The following is a 19,833-nucleotide window of genomic DNA, read 5'->3' as shown; positions in this document are numbered from 1 at the left end:
GATGCCGTCAAGCTGAAGAAGGAGTCCTATCGAGCCTTGTTGGCTCGTGGGACTCCTGAGGCAGCTGATGAGTACCGACGGGCCAAGCGTGCCGCGGCTCGGGCAGTCACAGAGGCAAAAACTCGGGGTTGGGAGGAGTTCGGGGAGGCCATGGAGGAGGACTATCGGACGGCCTCAAAGAGATTCTGGCAAACTGTCCGACGCCTCAGGAGGGGAAAGCAGTGCTTCACCAACACTGTTTACAGTGCGGGTGGAGAGCTGCTGACCTCGACTGGGGATGTTGTCGGGCGGTGGAAGGAATACTTTGAGGATCTCCTCAATCCCACTGTCACGTCTTCCGAGGAGGAAGCAGAAACTGGGGACCCAGAGGCGGACTCGTCCATCACCCTGGCTGAAGTCACTGAGGTGGTTGGCAAGCTCCTCGGTGGCAAGGCTCCGGGGGTGGACGAGATCCGCCCTGAGTACCTCAAGTCTCTGGATGTTGTGGGACTGTCTTGGCTGACACGTCTCTGCAACATCGCGTGGCGGTTGGGGACAGTACCTGTGGAATGGCAGACCGGGGTGGTGGTCCCTCTGTATAAGAAGGGGGACCGGAGGGTGTGTTCCAATTACAGGGGAATCACACTCCTCAGCCTTCCCGGTAAGGTCTATTCCAGGGTGCTGGAGAGGAGAATCCGACCGATAGTCGAACCTCGGATTCAGGAGGAGCAGTGTGGTTTTCGTCCTGGTCGTGGAACACTGGACCAGCTCTATACTCTCCATCGGGTCCTCGAGGGCTCATGGGAGCATGCCCAACCAGTCCACATGTGTTTTGTGGATCTGGAGAAGGCATTCGACCGTGTCCCTCGTGGTGTCCTTTGGGGGGTGCTCTGGGAGTATGGGGTCCGGGGCTCTTTGCTAAGGGCTGTCCGGTCCCTGTATGACCGGAGCAGGAGCTGTGTTCGCATTGCCGGCAGTAAGTCAGACCTGTTCCCAGTGCATGTTGGACTCCGCCAGGGCTGCCCTTTGTCACCGGTTCTGTTCATTATATTTATGGACAGAATTTCTAGGGGGCCGGAGGGGGCCTGGTTTGGGAACCACAGGATTTCATCTCTGCTGTTTGCGGATGATGTTGTCCTGATGGCTTCTTCGAGCCAGGACCTGCAGCAGGCACTGGGGCGGTTTGCAGCCGAGTGTGAAGCGGTTGGGATGAGAATCAGCTCCTCCAAATCCGAGGCCATGGTTCTCGACCGGAAAAAGGTGGTTTGCTCTCTCCGGGTGGGTGGTGAGTCTCTGCCTCAAGTGGAGGAGTTCAAGTATCTCGGGGTCTTGTTCACGAGTGAGGGAAGGATGGAGCGTGAGATTGACAGGCGGATCGGTGCAGCGTCTGCAGTGATGCGGTCGCTGTATCGGTCCGTTGTGGTAAAGAAGGAGCTGAGCCGGAAGGCGAAGCTCTCGATTTACCGGTCAATCTACGTTCCTACCCTCACCTATGGTCATGAGCTTTGGGTAATGACCGAAAGGACAAGATCGCGGATACAAGCGGCTGAAATGGGCTTCCTCCGCAGAGTGGCCGGGCGCACCCTTAGGGATAGGCTGAGGAGCTCGGTCACACGGGAGGAGCTCGGAGTAGAGCCGCTGCTCCTACACATTGAGAGGAACCAGCTGAGGTGGCTCGGGCATCTGCTCAGGATGCCTCCTGGACGCCTCCCTAGGGAGGTGTTCTGGGCATGTCCCACCGGGAGGAGGCCCCGGGGAAGACCCAGGACACGCTGGAGGGACTATGTCTCTCGGCTGGCCTGGGAACGCCTTGGGGTCCCACCGGAGGAGCTGGAGGACGTGTCCGGGGTGAGGGAAGTCTGGGAGTCCCTGCTTAGACTGCTGCCCCCGCGACCCGGCCCCGGATAAGCGGAAGAAAATGGATGGATGGATGGATATTGCGTTTGTAACTCAAGATATGAACATTAATAAGAGACAAATCAGGCGCCTTCTTTCCCCGAGATTTGTCCCACTAGCATTTAGGTTTGATTGACAGCATTGCTACGCATCCACTCCCCGTTACATCAGTGGTGCGGGCGGGAAGGGACAGTAACATTCAACGGCCTCACTCCGGATTGGCTCTTTGGTTGCTATGATACTCGCACAAATGTGAAACTCAGCTTTAAATTCACCCTTGTAACTGCTAACCACGATGAGCTTCATTTGACTGGAGCTGAACACTGTGGGTGACGTCACACTCACTCAGTCCACTTCTTTATACAGTTTAAAGTTGCTACACACACATAAGTTGTTTTCTTGGGGAAGCAATTTATCCGACTCTAAACATTCAACAATGTACTCTGAGCCGAGCTGTGATAATCCAGGTTTATTTTTAACCCAGGCTGTATTTCTCCCGTTCGGAGCCAACGATAAACTCTAATATGTGGCAGGCAGCTCGACAGGATGCACTCAGTGGCTGTTTGCAATATAAAAGGCAATTTAATAAGCGCTAAATTGAAACTTTTGAAAGCTTTTCATTGGAGAGAAGGAGAATTTATTTACCAGACTGTCATCATTTTTCCCAATGTTTTGTCCATCAACAATTACATTAAAAATAGTGTTGGCCTTGGTTTGTAATTTTGCGCTTTTTCAAAATTACAATATAATAAGTCTAGAAAAGTGAGTTTTTGTAACCGTGTGGATTGCGATATTATTAACTACATCAAGGACATCAGGATTTTTTCAGTTTGGCACTAAAATGTAAAGTAGTAGCAGTAGTAAAAGTAATTGTTGTATTTGCATTGTTTGTTAAATAAGTAGCTATTACAGAAGTAGTAGCAGTAGGAGTAGTATTAGTATTGATTTTACTTTGCCACTATCATTGACCATGTGTGTCACTCTGCATTTTTACAAATGTAAAGATTCAACCATCAATAATGAAGAAAAATATAAAACAGCTCAATATTGTTGTTGTCTTTGGTCCTTGTTACAGTAGTTCTGGCCTGTGCATGTCTTTCCCAACTGTACAATAAATATATGGTAAATTGTACAGAGTTAACAATTATCTGTGCTCTTGAAGCTGACCTGGTTTAAGTTATTCACATTGGTGCAACTCACAGGTTTATAAATATTATCACCCTTAAGTCTCATTTCCACTGTTGTCTCCACTGTCTAAAGTGAACTGTACCACCTCGTTTGAGGGTCTGATCCTGGAGGGTACTAGCTCTAGTGGGGGTACGAGTGGGGGTCAGTGTGCTGAAGATCGCTTTAGCTACACCTGAAACGAGATGACTGGACAGGAGAGAAATCAGACTCAAAGACAGATATAAAGAGAAAATAATCATCTTTTGATCTTAATAATTTTTGACTTCCTGTGATAAACTGCACTGCACTGGCAACTTTATGTGTTGAGCCCTTATGCGTTGCAATACAAAGCACAAATGTAACAGCTGTTTCCTGTTTATCGGTGCAAAACACTCACGTATAAAGAGCAAAAATATAATATTTCCAGTGCATGATGTGTCTAAGATGAGCCAAACCCACTGTCTTACATAATGAGACACTAAGGCGTAGGACACACTGCACATGTTTAGCCCGACGCAAGAGTTAAAAACTACATGTTTTGGACACATATTTTTTAGAAGACATTAAAAGTGAATGGGGACAGCCACACATCCACGTTCGTTGTATGGAGCAGCACGTTAGTGCTTAGATTTCAAAAATAGAATCCAGCCTATTTCTTTTACAATTGACGCGAGCGTAGGCGTTTATCCCCATCAGAATATGCATGCATTTGATGCATTTGTTGTTGTATTTGTGCATTTACCATCAGCACAATGTGTTTCTGGGTCAGTTATGTATTGTTGAAAGGAGCCCAGGTTCAGAAATACTGTCTATTTGTGTTTTCAAATTGATTTGGAATCCTCGCTCCATGATCAGCCTGTACAGATGGTAAATACAAACCTTTTCAGCCAGTTATTTTCACTGTACACCTGTTACAAGAGGGTAAATGCGTGCAGTCAAGTTTGAATGAGCTCTTCCACGCCTCACAGCACCACAAACGTCTTTTTGTGAATTGCTGAAATCTACATTATAATTACAAGTATAATTGAAATACAATTTAGATTTTATTTATTAAGAACACATTTGTAATGATTGGGTGACGTCAGTGTCTCACAGAGCCAAGCCCCATTCCTGGACCCGGAGCTGTGCCCTGAGCATGGAAACCCAACTGGGCTGGAGGGAGCCGCACCAAACAGACCCGCTCCAAGCCCCAAGCGAACCGTGCCAGTGGAAAAGAGGCTTTACTTTGTCTCACTCAAGTTCCAACTCCTGTTTACTGCCTGTCTGTGAAGTTTTTTAAGGCCATGTGACGATGAGTTTGCCCACAGCCCACACACACACACACACACTCACGCTGGGCCTCAGTAGGCTGCACGCAGGCCTCTGCTGAGACAGATTGTGTTGTCTTTGTGCTGTCTGACAGAGAAGGGCCCTGAGGATGGCGTCAGAGAAGCTGAGGAGCAGGACCTCGTTTTCAGCCACGGCGGTGCAGCACTCCCCGGGAACACGCGTCAACCGCTACATCGGGCGGCTCATCGAGGCTCGCCAAACAGAGTCCGAAACATCTGACCTCAGCTTCATCACGCTGTGCTACAGGAGCCGAGACCGGGAGCGACGGGTAAGAGCAAGTGCACTGTTTGACTGTACATTCATTCATAAAACATTTGAAAACAGTTCATACGCTTTACGGTTACGAAAGTTTGGTAAAAATGGAACACCACAGTAACTACCTTAGCTTATGAAAGAAGCCCCAGACACAGTCATAATATACATCAGTATCAATACAAGTACAGGGGTCCCTCGTTTATCGCAGGGGCTATGTTCTAAAAATATCCATGAAGTAGTCAGCTTTATTTTTTACAATTATTCTATATGTTTTAAGGCTGTAAAACCCCTCACCACACACTTTATACACTTTTCTAACACAGGCATTAACATTTTCTCACATTTCTCTCTTGTTTAAACTCTCTCAAAGTTCAAACCTTCGTAGGCGCCTTTGTCGGTGCAGAACGTTTCATCGATATTGTGGGTTTTGTCGGGGAGAAAACTTGCAAACATACAGCACTTCAGAGTCACACTGTGATCCAACATTTGTGTAAATTTGGTTGAACACATTCTGTACTGTACAGGAGACACGGCACAGAGGAGAGTGATGGACAATGGTCTACAGTCCCTTAGCCAATCAGAACGCAGAACACAATGCACGTTCATACATACAAAACCCCCCAAAAAAACAAAAACAAAAAAACAAAAACGCAAAACAGCAAGGTGAACCGCAACAAGGGACAACTGTAATCCGACACCTGCTTGTATCATGGAGCTTGTACCTGCTTGTATCATGTCTATTATGTTCCAAAGTTTGGCATTAAACTTAAAACTCTGTGGAGAAAAGCACGTAATACCACCAGCTAAAATTGCAGGTCAGATCTGTGGAGAGGTGAGCCAATGTGTTTCAAAGTTGCAATGTAAGATAGATCAGTTTATTGCCACATCATGGAGCCTTCTAGGAAAACAATAACATCTCCATAGAAACAAGTGGGCACGGATCTTCCATAGTAATGCTTTAATACGGGTTAATGTTCATGTCAGCTGTTAGTTTTCTCCAGACGCGCTCATAGTTAGCTTTAGCTGAATCTTGCCTGTTTTTTTCTGCCATATCAGGGCCAAGCTACGAGCAAAGAAAACACTGGGATTGCTGGCGATGGAAGAAAAAAGTTTTGAGCAGAACACTAGTGCCTTTATATAAACTTCACAGGTCAAAATAAGCAAGAAAAACTATGAAACTCCCACTAAACCAACAGCGAGATTAAATACAAAAGCTGCCCGGATCACAAAGGTCTCCTCAGCCTGTGGTCACGGAGGTCACGTACAGTAGCGTACTAAAACAGAGTGCGATTGTAGCCCACACTAAGGCCTCCCTCATTAAACAAAAGGGATCCGTGCTTCGTGACTTCTTCTTCTACTACTCCCTACGAGCGCGACCCATTCTCCGCGCTCTCCCACGCTCCCACGCCTGGTCTGTGATGTGCACGTCTATGAGCCAGAGGAATCCACCCACCGGCTCAGGAGGGGGCACGGATAATGATTTGGGAATGTCTGAGCGGGACACGTGATCTCTTCCTCCTATGTGTGCGTGGGCAGGAGGAAAGAAGGAGGCACACAGCAGCCAAGAGTTTGTTCATGTGGAAGAGAGAATTAAGGAGGAGAATTCCAAATGATGTGTTAAAGAAGCGCTATGGAACTTTTCTGGAGGGAGAAAGAGTGAGGGGATTAGAGAAAGAGAGGGAAGGAAAGAAAGATAAAGAGAGAGGTGGGAGAAAGAGATAGGAGAGGAAGAGAGAGGGAAAGCAGAACTAGAGTGAAAGAGAAAGAGGGAGGGCAGAAAGAGAGGAGGAGAGGGATAAGGGAGGAAACAAAGATTAAGAGAGGTGAGAGAAAGAGAGAGGAGCGGAGAGAAAAAGAGACAGGGAGGAGAAAGAGAGTGACAAAGAGAGGGGATGGGAAAAAGAGGAGGGGAGGAGAGAAAGATAAAGAGAGAGGTGGGAGAAAGAGAGAGAAGGGATTAGAGAAAGAGGGAGGGGAGGAGAAAAAGAGAAGGGAGGAGAGAAAGATAAAGAGAGAGGTGGGAGAAAGAGAGAGGAGAGAAAAAGAGTGAGGAAGGAGAAAGAGAGTGACAAAGAGAAAGAGAGAGGGGATTAGAGGAAAAGAGAGAGGAAAGGAGAGAGAGAGGGAGGCGAGAAAGAGAGCAAAAGAGAGGGGAGGAGAAAAATAGAGAGGATTAGAGAAAGAGAGAGGGGAGAAGAAAAAGAAGGACAGAGAGAAAGAGAGAAAGATGAAGAGAGAGGTGGGAGAAAGAGAGAGAGCGAAGGGAGTGGAGAAAGAGGATCAGAGAAAGAGAGAGAGCGAGGAGAGAGAAAGATATTACGATCGAGGGAGTAGAAAGAGAGAGAGGAGGACAAGGAAGAAAGATCCATGGTGACTTTAACGCCCTACTGTGGAACATTCCAGGTAACACGATAACATCTCCATAGGAACGCAGAATCAGGTGGCGAACCCTCACCAGAAAAGTTACATAGTCCAATCCAGCAGTTAGACGTTGCATTATCTCCACTCATTGGAGAGACTAGCTCACTGTGGAGCGCGAGTATCATGGCAACCAAAGAGCCAATCAGGAGCTCATTAGGCTCTTATTAATGTTCACATCTTGAGTTCTGAACACATATGAATAGGGGCCAATTCACCTGGAATCTTGACCCCCGGGCCACAGTTTGGGCATGCTGGTCTATGGGCGTGACACTTAACCCACCTCGCCCCCAGTGTCTGGGCGTCACCTTTAAGTTGATGTGTTTTCTGTGGATAAAGTCTGTGGTAGTCGACAATAAGACGTTTTAGTTCATGGAGCAAGTTAAGTTAATATGGTACCTGTATTGAAATGCCATCATTGGGACATCTGTGCTTGAAGAATTAATTTGATTTTCCTCCACAGAAGCGAGTAATTTAAAGTATTGATCCTCTAGTTTTGTGCGGGGATGACTCACAGTTCTTTAAAAGCAATCAACCACATTATGAAGCTGGCTCAGGAGAATCAATTGGCTTCCTTCTGATGCAATTTTGAATGTTTTTTTTAGGCTATTTACTCAGAGGCAATTTGGAGCTGACATTTGTATTTAGCAGTGATTTTATATGCTCCAGGAAGTAATGTTGGTGTGCTGTTAGCATGCTAGTTGTTGTTAGCAGTGGTGTGGTGCTTTGGTGGCTGAAAGTTGCGAAACACACTTATAAAGCTGTTGGTAAATTATTAAGAGAGTCCTGGTTTAGCCCTGGTTTAGTCCTAGTTTAGTCCTGGTTTAGTCCTGATTTAGTCCTGATTTAGTCCTGGCTTAGTCCTGGTTTAGTCCTGGTTTAGTCCTGGCTTAGTCCTGGTTTAGTCTTGGTTTAGTTCTGTCTTAGTCCTGGTTTAGTCCTGGTTTAGTCCTGGCTTAATCCTGGTTTAGTCCTGGCTTAGTCCTGGCTTAGTCCTGGTTTAGTCCTGGTTTAGTCCTGTCTTAGTCCTGGTTTAGTCCTGGTTTAGCTCTGGTTTAGTCCAGGTTTAGTTCTGGCTTAGTCCTGGCTTAGTCCTGGCTTAGTCCTGGCTTAGTCCTGGTTTAGTCCTGGTTTAGTCCTGGTTTAGTCCTTGTTTAGGCCTGGTTTAGTCCTTGTTTAGGCCTGGTTTAGCCCTGGTTGTAATAAAGTTTATCAGTTTGAACATTAAATATCATGTCTTTGTACTTTATTCAGTTCAACATAGGTTGAAAAGGATTTGCAAATCATTATATTCTGTTTTTTTTTTTTTTTTTTAAGTTTTACACAGCGTCCCAGCTTCATTGAATTGGGGTTGTATTTCTGTTTTCCACATTTTCAGAGTTAGGCCTGCAGCGCTTTAGAGTGAGTTTGGGTATAGCCAGAGTACTCGTGTTACCTCTGCTTTTTAAAAACACATCTGCTGCAGTAACACTTTAGTGAGCAGAACTCGCTTGTAAAAGAGCAGTATCTGTCAGATTTTCCTGAGTAAACAAAGGTTACAAAAAGGCAAGTGCAGGCAATCACTGTAAATCCCTCTGTCACACACTTTACAGGATTTATTTATTTTTTCCAAAACATAAGCTTTTGAGTGTAGAATAATCCAGAACATGACTAAAAGAACCCGCGCGAGTAACCATGAGTAACCATGAGTAACCACGAGTAACCACGAGTAACAATGAGTAACCACGAGTAACCACGAGTAACAATGAGTAACCACGAGTAACCATGAGTAACCACAACAAATTTCATGACATCCCTCCTAACATGATCTCCTCGCCATGTTTGAAAGAATCAATTGCATGGACTTTTTCTTTGTAAACGTACAGAATATTTTGTCATTTTTCTATTCTATGATAAGATTTGAGCTCCAAATGATGTGTTAAAGATGCACTATGGAACTTTTCTGGTCCCCCCCCCCCCCCCCAACCAGGGACCTGCTTGCCTCCATTGAGATGTTATTGTTTCATATGAGGAATGTTTCACAGTGTTGGTTTAAAAAGAGATGGAGAGATAGAGAGATGGAGAGAGAAAGAGAAAGAAAGAGAGAAGGGAGGAGCAAAAGAGATAAAGAGAGAGGGGAGGAGAGAGACAGAACAGAGGAGTGAAAGAGAGATAGATGAAGAGAGAGAAGGCAGGAGAGAAAGAGATAAAGAGAGAAGGGAAGAAAGCGAAAGAGAGAGGGGAGGAGAGAAAGAGATAAAGAGAGAAGGGAAGAAAGAGTGAAGGAGAGAGGGGAGGAGAGAGAGAAGGGAGGAGAGAAAGAGATAGATAAAGAGAGAGGAGGGAGAAAGAGAGCGTAGGAGAGAAAGAAATAAAGAGCAAGGGGGAAAGAGTGAAAAGTAGAGAGGGGAGGGGAGGAAGACAGGAGATAAGAGAGAGAAGGGAGAAGAGAAAAAAAGATAAAGAGAGAGGGGGAAAGAGAGAAAGAGAGAACGGAGAAGAGAGAGAAGGGAGGAGAGAAAAACAGATAGATAAAGAGAGAGGTGGGAGAAAGAGAGAGAAGGGAGGGGAGAAAGAGAGTGAAAGAGAAAGGGGAGGAGAGAAAGATTTGAGTTGTAAAGGATCAAATAAGTCACTTTGATTTATTATAGATATAAACTAACTACTAAAGTGCTTCATCCATTCATTCATCTTCCTCTTCATCATCATTTACATTCATTTATTGCAGCTCGTGTTTTTATAATAATTTGTGGTGTAATCGTGCTTTATGGTCATTGTGTCAGTGGCATCAGTTAGTTTCAATATTATCGTTTATCGTCTATTGTCTTCACCGATATATTGCACTTACCTCACAGACTGACCCAAAAACTGTCTGGTTTAAATTCCTGCTCTGAACACTGCATACTCACATTGTGTCCTTGGGCAAGACACTTCACCCACACTCTTTCCTCCCAGCAAGTACGACCTGGGTGTAGATTTCCATGTCTTTTCATGTCCTTTGGGTGCTCTGTTGTCACTTAATTAGATTGCAAAGAATACAAATTCATTAGCTGGCAGTTATTAAAAAAATCAGTTTGTTTATAAATTTGTTTTCTCTTTAGTATCACCAGGTTTATGATGACCATTACATCAGCGCCGTGGTCCTGTCCCTGATCCTCGCCGCTCTCTTTGGCCTTATCTATCTACTAATGATCCCGCAGTAAGTACACGCTCACTACGTTTACGTGCGCGCCAGGAAAACCGGGTACCCTGCCTAGTTCAACTTAAAAGATTTTTGTAAATGCACGTAAACCCTGGAACTACAACTGAGATGTTTTTTTTGTTTGTTTTTTTTTGTTTTTTTGGTGATCACATTTTTTCTTCAAGTATCGGTTTCATATGCAGTTAACAGGTTACAATTTGATTTTTTTTTTTCCCCTTTTCAACTTTTGAACTAATTTTTTTGTTTCATATCGATAAGTTCAGTAATTACAGTAATGTAAAGCAGATCAACAAATCTGTAATCTGACAGTTAAATGTCCTGTATTTCACCAAATTTGCCCCTGTGAGCTTTAATCCAAGTTATAATGCTATTACCTCTTCAAAAAGTTTTTGTTTATTATTAGTCTAAGATAAAAATGCTCTGTTCCACCTTGTGATGTCATATTGGTAGTTTTCAAATTAACAGCAACCGTTTACCTTTAGTTCAGTAGAGATTGACAATTCCAGGGATGAAATTGTCCAAATTATTTTAGTGAAGGTGAAGGTGCACTTCCTGTATTACCACATGACATCACAAGCTGCAACAGCGTGTTTTCTGTTTGAGAGGAGAACTCAGCCTAAATACAAAAGGTTTGTGTGTTAAACATGTGTGAATGAAACAAAACACATGTGATGAAGAAACATGAAAACGTAGATCAGAAAATAGTGTAATATGGATCCTTTAAAAAGCAAATAATTCCAACATTGAACTTTGACCTGTTTGAAACCATAGTGACTCTAGGATGCTGTGATGTTATGTGAACCTGACCTGTTTCAGTGTCAGTGCTGTAGACGGTGTGGAGGTGGGACTGACTCCTCCTCTGTGTGCAGGGGGATGGTGGTGCTCCTGCTGCTTGTGCTGTGCGTGTGTTTCCATGTGGCCTGTGTCATGTATCTACACCTCACCAAGGTCCAGGTAACAGGATCCTCTTAAGCAGACTACTGTCTAACATCACATGGTACAAGTAGCAGTAGTAGTCAAAAGGATGTTAAGTAGAATTAATCAAATTACATTGTGCTACATAACTTTTCTGGTTGAAGGCAGAGCACCTGCTTGTCTCCATGGATGTGGTATTGCAATGTTCCATAGTAGGGCATTAAACATATATACCGTATTTTCCGGACTATAAGAGGCATTTTTTTTCATATACCTTATACCTTGCCTTTAAAGGTAAAATGGCTGCTCTTGGTCTAGAATTTTGGAAAATAAATTTCCCCCCAAAATGCATCTTATAGTCCAGTGCGACTGATATATGTTGGGTTTTTTTGCATTTTTTTTAATGCATTTTTACTTACTTAGCGTTTACTTAAAGTGATAGTATGCAACTTTCTGGAGGTAGAAAGTCAACTGCATAATTCCAGAGAAGTAGAAAGTTAAAACCATACTTCAGAACATTCTCATTTAGATAGATCGATTTTATGCCACATGGGGGAATATTATAGCCAAATGAATAACATTTCCATGGAAACAAGCAGGAGAAGGCCCTCCCCCAGACAAAATAAGTCTTATTGGCCTGAGAGTATTTTTGGAGGTAAAAGCCCCCTCAGAGTAAGGACACATTTTTCTGTTTTTCAGTGTAATAAAAACATCAACAATCAAAACATGCTTTTATTCGAATCTATGTTGGACAAAAAAGTTATATACTGTGGCTTTAATTGCTGGTATTTTTGAAAAGCATGCATTCTGACCAGCACCTTGACTACCACCTGCTTGTCTCCATGGAGATAGAGCCATACTCTGGAACATTCTAATCAAAGCGATGACATCTCAATGGAAACATCACAAAAGTCACACCGTGAACCTAAAGTCAATCAGAAAATATAGAACACAAATCTAAGATTACAAGTAGCCCACATGCTTTACATAACAAGTTCTGGTTGGTTGGGTTTGTGAGGGTTTGTGATCGTCTGCCAGTAAAAGACCTGACTTGCTTCTAATTATGAATGTGGCAGCTAACTTATGCCAAAGAGTTATGAGATAAACGGAGATTTAAAAAGGCAAACTTGAAAAATAATATTCTCTCCTGCCCCTGTGCTGAAGCTTATGTTTCATTATAATTAGCATTGAAGGATTACTGTAACTAAACACAGCCTATCTCTGCTGGTTCACGCTCGAGCGCTCATCAGCGTCTCCTGTAGCAGACCTGCACATTACGAGGACGTGAGTTTCATTTCCATCCCCTGGTTAATGATGTGTCCACAGTGATGTCAGGCTGCTACTGATAAACAGGTGCCTCATTCACTTACTGTAATACCTGTGCTGTGTATATGGAAAGGAATCTCCCCCCCGGAACAATAACGTAAAGTCTAAAGTCTAAGTCTAAGTCTACCTCCCCATACCCCTCATGCTCCCCTCATATCCCCTCTATCCCCCTCACACCCCCTGTCTCCCTCTTATCCCCCCTTTCTCCCTCATACCCCTCTATAACTTTCCATACCCTCATACCCCCTCTGTCCCCCTCATACCCCTTGTCCCCCTCATACGCCCTTGCCCCAATCCATGCTCTCATACCTCCCTGTCCCCCTCATACGCCTCTGCACCCTCATACTCCTCTGCCCCGTCACACCCCCCTGCCTCTCTCATACCCCTCTACTCCTCTCATACCCCCTCTGCCTCTCTCATACCCCGCTGCCTCTCTCATACCCCCCTGCCCCCTGTGCTCTTGTGTTTGTGGTTTCAGTGCCATCCGGGCTGCCTCACCATCCAGATCCGGACTGTCCTGTGCATCTTCCTCGTGCTGCTCACCTTCTCCGTGTCTCAGGCCAGTGTGGTGAGTGAATACTGCAGTGCCATCCACCGCCTCTAGGGGCTTTAAAGGGGACGTATGTAAAAAATGACTCATGAGCTTTTAACCCTGTTCAAGCTTATTTAAATAGCACATTCAAAAACAACTTCAGCTGACCAAAGTCCTTCACAAAAAATATATATAGATAGATCACACGATACCGAGGATTCATACATTTTTGAACAATTTCTGTATCGTCCTGCATTTGAGGCTTAATATTTCCATCCACATCCCCCATGAATAATTAAGAGTGATAAATGTAGGGTTCCAAAACATCATGTAGGCACTTTTCAAGATAAAAAAAAAAAAAAACAAAACACATAAATGATGAAATACCAGTAAGCAAGGCCTATCATTTCTGTAGTTTTGAACAGAAAGTCAAAGACCCATTTCTGTTATTATGTTGTTTTAGGTCAGATATATAGTGATTTACAAGGAGCAAAATGTATCATCAGATCCATGCTGTCCCTCTTGAGCCATTATCTGCCATTTGTTTCCCAATAATGGTTAAATAGATCAAAAGTGAAATAACTTAATCCCACAAACAGAGGCAGTGTTTGAATGGGGCATGTGTTTGTTTGTATGGCACATGTGTTCGTATGGAGCATGTGTTTGTACGGGGCATGTGTTCGTATGGGGCATGTGTTTGTATGGGGCATGTGTTTGTACGGGGCATGTGTTCGTATGGGGCATTTGTTTGTATGGGGCATGTGTTTGTACGGGGCATGTGTTCGTATGGAGCATGTGTTTGTACGGGGCATGTTGTTTGTATGGGGCATGTGTTTGTACGGGGCATGTGTTTGTATGGAGCACGTGTTTGTACAGGACATAGGTTTGTATGGGGCATGTGTTTGTATGGGTCATGTATTTGTATGGGGCATAGGTTTGTACGGGACATAGGTTTGTATGGGGCATGTGTTTGTACGGGACATAGGTTTGTATGGGGCATGTGTTTGTACGGGACATAGGTTTGTATGGGGCATGTGTTTGTACGGGACACTGGTTTGTACGGGGAATAGGTTCGCATGGGGCATGGGTTTGTATGGGTCATGTATTTGTATGAGGCACGTGTTTGTACGGGACATAGGTTTGTATGGGGCATGTGTTTGTACGGGACATAGGTTTGTATGGGGCATGTGTTTGTACGGGACATGGGTTTGTACGGGACATAGGTTTGTATGGGGCATGGGTTTGTATGGGTGAAGCCTGGCAGAGTGGCAGATGGTACCACTGAGTCTCCACAGAATAAAGCGTTTACTGTTCAAGTGTAAAATACCCATTAAAATATTTTAAACTCAAATCACTTTGTGTCAGGCTGAGACTCTAATGGACAATATGCTGCAGACAATATGTTCACCATCAGTCACTGTAGGCATCAGTGAGACACACGACGCATAGGCCAAGTCACTTAATTAGAGTTTGAGTAAATTTTGTTTGTAAAGTTAGAAAGAAAGAAATGTGAGGGTAATGTACTAGAAACACATTAGCATTAGGATTCTAAACAGATTCCTGCGCGCTAATGTACACTTGTCTCTTATATATATATAACATCATTATGCACTGATTGGTGCGATTTTACCATAAACTATATAAAGAAGTGGACGAAGTGAGCGGGATGTCACTCATAGCGTTCGGCTCGAGTCAGATGAAGCTCATCAGTTATAGGGCGAATCTGGACCGTGACCACGAGTATCATAGCAACCAAAGACCCAATCTGGAGTGAGGCTGTTGAAAGTAACGTCCCTTCCAGCCTGCACTGCTAGTTTATCAGGAGGCAGGCGCTTAGCAACACTGTCAATCAAACCTGTTGCTAATGCTAGCGGGAGCAACCTCAGAGAAATTAGGCACCTGATTTGGGCTCAAATTGTGAAAGAGTGGTTCAGGAGCATGAGACATCATTTTCGCACATGGATTGTCCACCACAAAGTCCAGACCTTAACCCCATTGAGAATCTTTGGGATGTGCTGGAGAAGGCTTTGTGCAGCGGTCAGACTCAACCATCATCAATGCGACATCTTGGTGAAAAATGAATTAATTGCAACACTGGACGGAAATAAATCTTGTGACATTGCAGAAGCGAAATCGAAACAATGCTACAGTGAATGTGTGCAGTAATCAAAGCTAAAGGTGGTCCAACAAAGTATTAGAGTGTGTGACCTTTTTTTTTGGGTGGCAACTTTTATTTTGGCCAGGCAGTGTATCTTGCTTTAGGAACAGAAAAAGGAAATAAAAATGTCAGGATCATGTAGAGCGGGTTAATACGAACATTTTAAGACCAAAAAAGCAGCAGTTACAGAGAGACAGGTGGCAATTTTTCAATGTAAAGTGAATTGGACCAAACTCGATGAAGCCAGAAGCACATTCGTGATCACTTCCGATTTGTAGCATGGGGGCTAGCACGTTAGCTATGTCCATTTCTATGTACAGACTATGGATTTAACCAGTCATCCAACGACCATCCACCCACCATTTCTATGTCTCTTCTTTCCCATTGGACCTAAGACTTCAGTGACCCTCAACCACTACCAAAAACTACAACCTGTCATCTGCTAATTGTAACAAAAAGCCCAAAATATTTTAAACACGTATATCTCTAAGGGGACACATATAATTCCCTCTCTCCTCATTATAATTTGTTAATTCCTTCTCAGGCAGGATGTGTTCCTTGGAGCAGAGTGGTGGTGGGCGTAAACTCCAGTCTCACAGTGGAGCTTATCCCAGCGCACACACTCGGGACCGGGCTCACTAACGCCACAGCAGGGGGTAAGAACTGTCCAAACATGGCTTACGCTCTGCTGTCCTGTGTGGCGGGCACCCTCACCATCGTACCCTACCTCCGCGTGTCCTCGCTCCCCAAGATCCTATTGCTCTTCATCCTCTCTGTCATCTACTCTGTTGTCATGGAGACCAGCGGCTACCGGGAAGCAGTGGGGTAAGCCTCGCCGGTGTTTAATTTGGCAAAGCCTGGTGCATGGGCCTAAGTAGATCCCGTTTTGTGTGTTTCAGAGGAGGATTTCTGCACACACGCGGTTATGATCCAGTGTTGGCGGTGATGTTGTTCGCCGGGGCTTTGGCTCTTCACTCTCGACAACTCGATCTCAAACTGCGGCTTGACTATCTCTGGGCTACTCAGGTGTGTACTTGTACTTGTATTAGCAAAGTGAACCAAATAAAGTGACCAGCTTTTGAAAGAGTTTAGACAGAGAGCGACATGTAACTGTGTTTGATGTTTTGAATGTTCTCATATTGTGTTGATTTTATTGGATGAGTTGTAAAGGGTTTTATAAATAAAGTTTGATCGAAGGGTTTTATAAATAAAGTTTGATCGATTGATTGATTGAACTGTGCAAAATTCAACTTAAAGCTGCACCATGTAACTTTGTGGATGATTTCATAGAAGGTTAAAACCATACTTCAGAACATTCTCCGTGGCAATAGATAAGTTTTATGACATATTAGAAGCATTAGAGTAAAAAGAACAACATTTCTATGGAAACAAGCAGGAGGCCAAGTAAGAGTCATGTTTGTGGAGATGCAAGCTGAGTCAAACGCATGTGTTTCTACAGTTTTCAGTGCAATAAAACATCCAAAGGTTATACAATATGTCTTTGAATTAAAAGTTAGATTTTACAAAACTCAACAACAAACTAATAAAAAGCCTTTAAAGTTTGAGGCCCATAAGCAAAAGAGAAGTAACTTCTGTCACTCTAATAACCCTATAGATGGCTGCATTTTTCTTCACTAAACTTTCCCCAAAACATTTATAATTCATGTGTAATTAATTGTTAATGAGTTATGAAAACAAAAGAGGAAAGTATATATTGATTGCATATATAAAAGGCCATCAAATTGGACTGATTCAGCTTGATATGCAGATTTTATAAACTTTATTACAACTACTCTACTACTAGCCATAGGGTGGGCTTTAGGTTGTTGAGTCCACATCTGTTCATTTTTTGCTCTTTTTTGGATTTGGATGTTGTTTGGCTTTTTAACAGACGCTAACTATTTCATTTATCTTTGCTTTGCTGTGGTTCTTACACAGGTCTTAAATATGTTGGTTTATAGCCCTTGTCGCTAGATGTTTCACTTCAATATCTGTTGTTATTAGCTAGATCTTGATATAACACAAGTTTTTTTTTTAATCAATCTGACAATGAACCAGCTAAATATAACGAAAGAAACTTGCGCAAAAAGCTACAAACCGTTTTGCTGTTTTGTTGCCTATTGTTGGTTCACAAGTGCCATAGTGTTGCCATAGAAACACGGGTCTCGTGTCGGAGTTAACCTAGGCATAAGGTGTCTCAGAGGTGTCAGTGTTATTTTTAGGAAACTCCCAATTACACAATAACAAAGAACAACAACTGTGTTCTGGCTGCTTTTGAGACGCAGTTGTGTATAAATAGCAACATGAATTTAATACGATTCTGCAAGATGAAAATATGAGTCCACAAAGCTCATGTCAAAATGTTTAATGCTACTGGTCTGATGTGCCATAGGGATGCATTAGCAAGCACAATATAAAAAGTTTACAAAATAGCTGCCACAGACTGTATAAAGATGATCACTTTCTATTTGGAACGTGGTGGCTATATATACAATCTACGGTCGCTACCAGTAAATACATTTATCAATATATAGTGTGAGACTTTTGAATGAGCGCTAAGTTTATTATTTAGCATCTCTATATCTCCATTGGTTTAAACATTAGGCTAACTGAAAATCCTGTGAGCTGCAGTGACATAATCCCATCTCGCTGAGTATATCCATAAATACATTTTAGTTTTAGCAACAAATTTAAAAAATTTAAGAGTTTTGTGTGTCTTTCGTCAAAACACTGACAAATGCATACTTAGAATAGACTTGAAACTGTAGCTATGTGCTTTTGTGTCGCCATAAATTATTAAAAGATGTTGAAATAAGGTTGCCATGTATTTTTAACCAACATCAGCCTTTTTCGTAACTCCAAACTGTTTATTCTGCACTGAGATGTTTATTTGAAACCCTGGGAGTGTCTTCTGACCTGCATTGTTGCGTTTCCAAAAATATTCACTCCACATTTTCTCCTGGAGTGTGATTGGTTAGCTTCTGTCACAGTGGATCATGACAATATCCATGTTTCTATTTTCAGCAAGACGGTCCCAGCAGTTCTGCAGTTAGCGAAACTTTACCTCCCTCTAGTGGCCAAGATTAGACATTACAGCTGGTTTTGAGGCAGTTTGGAGCATCATTCTGATCTGTGTCTCTGCTTGTGTGTGCGTACGTTGTAGGCAGAGGAGGAGAGGGACGATATGGAGAAGGTGAAGCTCGACAACAAGAGGATTCTGTTTAACCTGCTGCCTGCGCATGTGGCTCAGCACTTTCTCATGTCCAATCCCAGGAACATGGTGAGAATTTCCACAGCAAGATCATACCTGTCCCCTGTCAGTCTGCAGTGTGTCAGTGTGTCAGTGTGTGTGCAGGGAGCAGGTCCAAACTGCACGGGCTTTTAAAGAAATGTGCCCTCAGATATTCAGACCCTCAGCCTCTCCTCTCCCCACTCCATTAGGCACACAAAGTGTCTTTGTACAGGTCGGGTGTTCAAACAGACATAGATCCCCTCTCTTAAATGATCCCAAGTGAATATTTAGGTCATAATACAACTTGCATCTAAATTGATAGACTTGCAAGTCTGTATATTAATTCTCACCTCATTCATCATTTTTATATCTCTTTTGCTTTGTATTATTTTTTATTTTTAAGTAAATATTTAAAATGTGTCAGTCAATAATTAAATATGTAAATACATGTTGATAATAGAGACATAATATTTGATTAAGTGAGGCATTGAACTTAACTATCTCCATAGAGACAAGCCAGCGGTACCCCCACACCATGTTACAGATCAGATCTGTGGAGGGGTGACACGGTTCATAGTAAGAATGCAGGTTGTGAGCATTAAAAACACATAAGATAAATATGTGGAATGACAAACTTTTGGAACATCTCCGGGCAATGCAATAACGTCCACACTCCCCCTGTACATATAAATAATTAAAAAGATTAAAATTAAGTTAGTGTTACAATCTGCAATTGCAAGCAGTCACTACAACTGTGACAAGGTCATGCAAAAATCATCCATCTTTTATTTGTTCTTTATCCCAAAATATAACTTTTGTAAAGTAGATGTGGTAATTTACAACACGCTCAGTTACTAAAATGTATTTATAAATCACATTTAGAACAACCTCGACATTCACAAATTCCCATTGTACATCAAGTTGCAACAGTCCAGTTGAGGCTTTGTTAAAGGGGGAATATTATGCAAATAGGATTTTATGAGCTGTTAACCATGTTAAAACAGTGTTCCTCGTTCTTAGATTCAGTATTTTGAGTGATGAGTGTTTGAGAAATCCTGTGTTGTCCTGCATTTGAGGCTTGAGTGCCCAGTTTTAAAGTGCACTCTGCTGTTCAATTTCAATTTTTGGTTCATTATTATTTTCTATGAGAAAATATTGAGTAGACAAAATGTTGTTTTCGAAATAATAAGAAAAAAATTGCTATATGTTACCCTGTGTGTGAGTGCATTTTATTATGCACTTTGAAACCTTTTGACTTACTCTTTCACTCAGCGCTTTGTTACATAACATGTGATGAATTTAAACTTTATGAAAAAGTAGGTTGGCCATCACTGTCTGTCAGAAGAGAACAACACTGTATACATGTATTTATAAAATGTATTTATAAGGGACTATGATGACAGACTGACTCAATATCTCACTTGTTTGTTGAACTTTGATATAGA

The 19,833-nt window shown here is 42.9% G+C and overlaps 1 protein-coding gene across 1 annotated transcript in view; it reads left to right on the top strand.

The window, feature by feature from the left end:
• Window positions 1-19,833, top strand: part of LOC117370154 (adenylate cyclase type 1-like) — a 79,266-nt gene that overhangs the window by 45,997 nt on the left and 13,436 nt on the right. Inside the window, exons 9-14 of the mRNA XM_055221417.1 lie at window positions 4,445-4,639; window positions 10,125-10,222; window positions 11,095-11,179; window positions 12,945-13,034; window positions 15,701-15,981; window positions 16,056-16,182. Of these exons, the coding sequence (XP_055077392.1) occupies window positions 4,445-4,639; window positions 10,125-10,222; window positions 11,095-11,179; window positions 12,945-13,034; window positions 15,701-15,981; window positions 16,056-16,182 (876 nt within the window). The remainder of the gene's footprint in view (window positions 1-4,444; window positions 4,640-10,124; window positions 10,223-11,094; window positions 11,180-12,944; window positions 13,035-15,700; window positions 15,982-16,055; window positions 16,183-19,833) is intronic.

Source organism: Periophthalmus magnuspinnatus, chromosome 4 (assembly GCF_009829125.3).
Source record: "Periophthalmus magnuspinnatus isolate fPerMag1 chromosome 4, fPerMag1.2.pri, whole genome shotgun sequence".
Taxonomy (NCBI): domain Eukaryota; kingdom Metazoa; phylum Chordata; class Actinopteri; order Gobiiformes; family Gobiidae; genus Periophthalmus; species Periophthalmus magnuspinnatus.
Note: the sequence above shows the minus strand (reverse complement) of the source record. Positions and strands in the feature narration are given on the sequence as shown.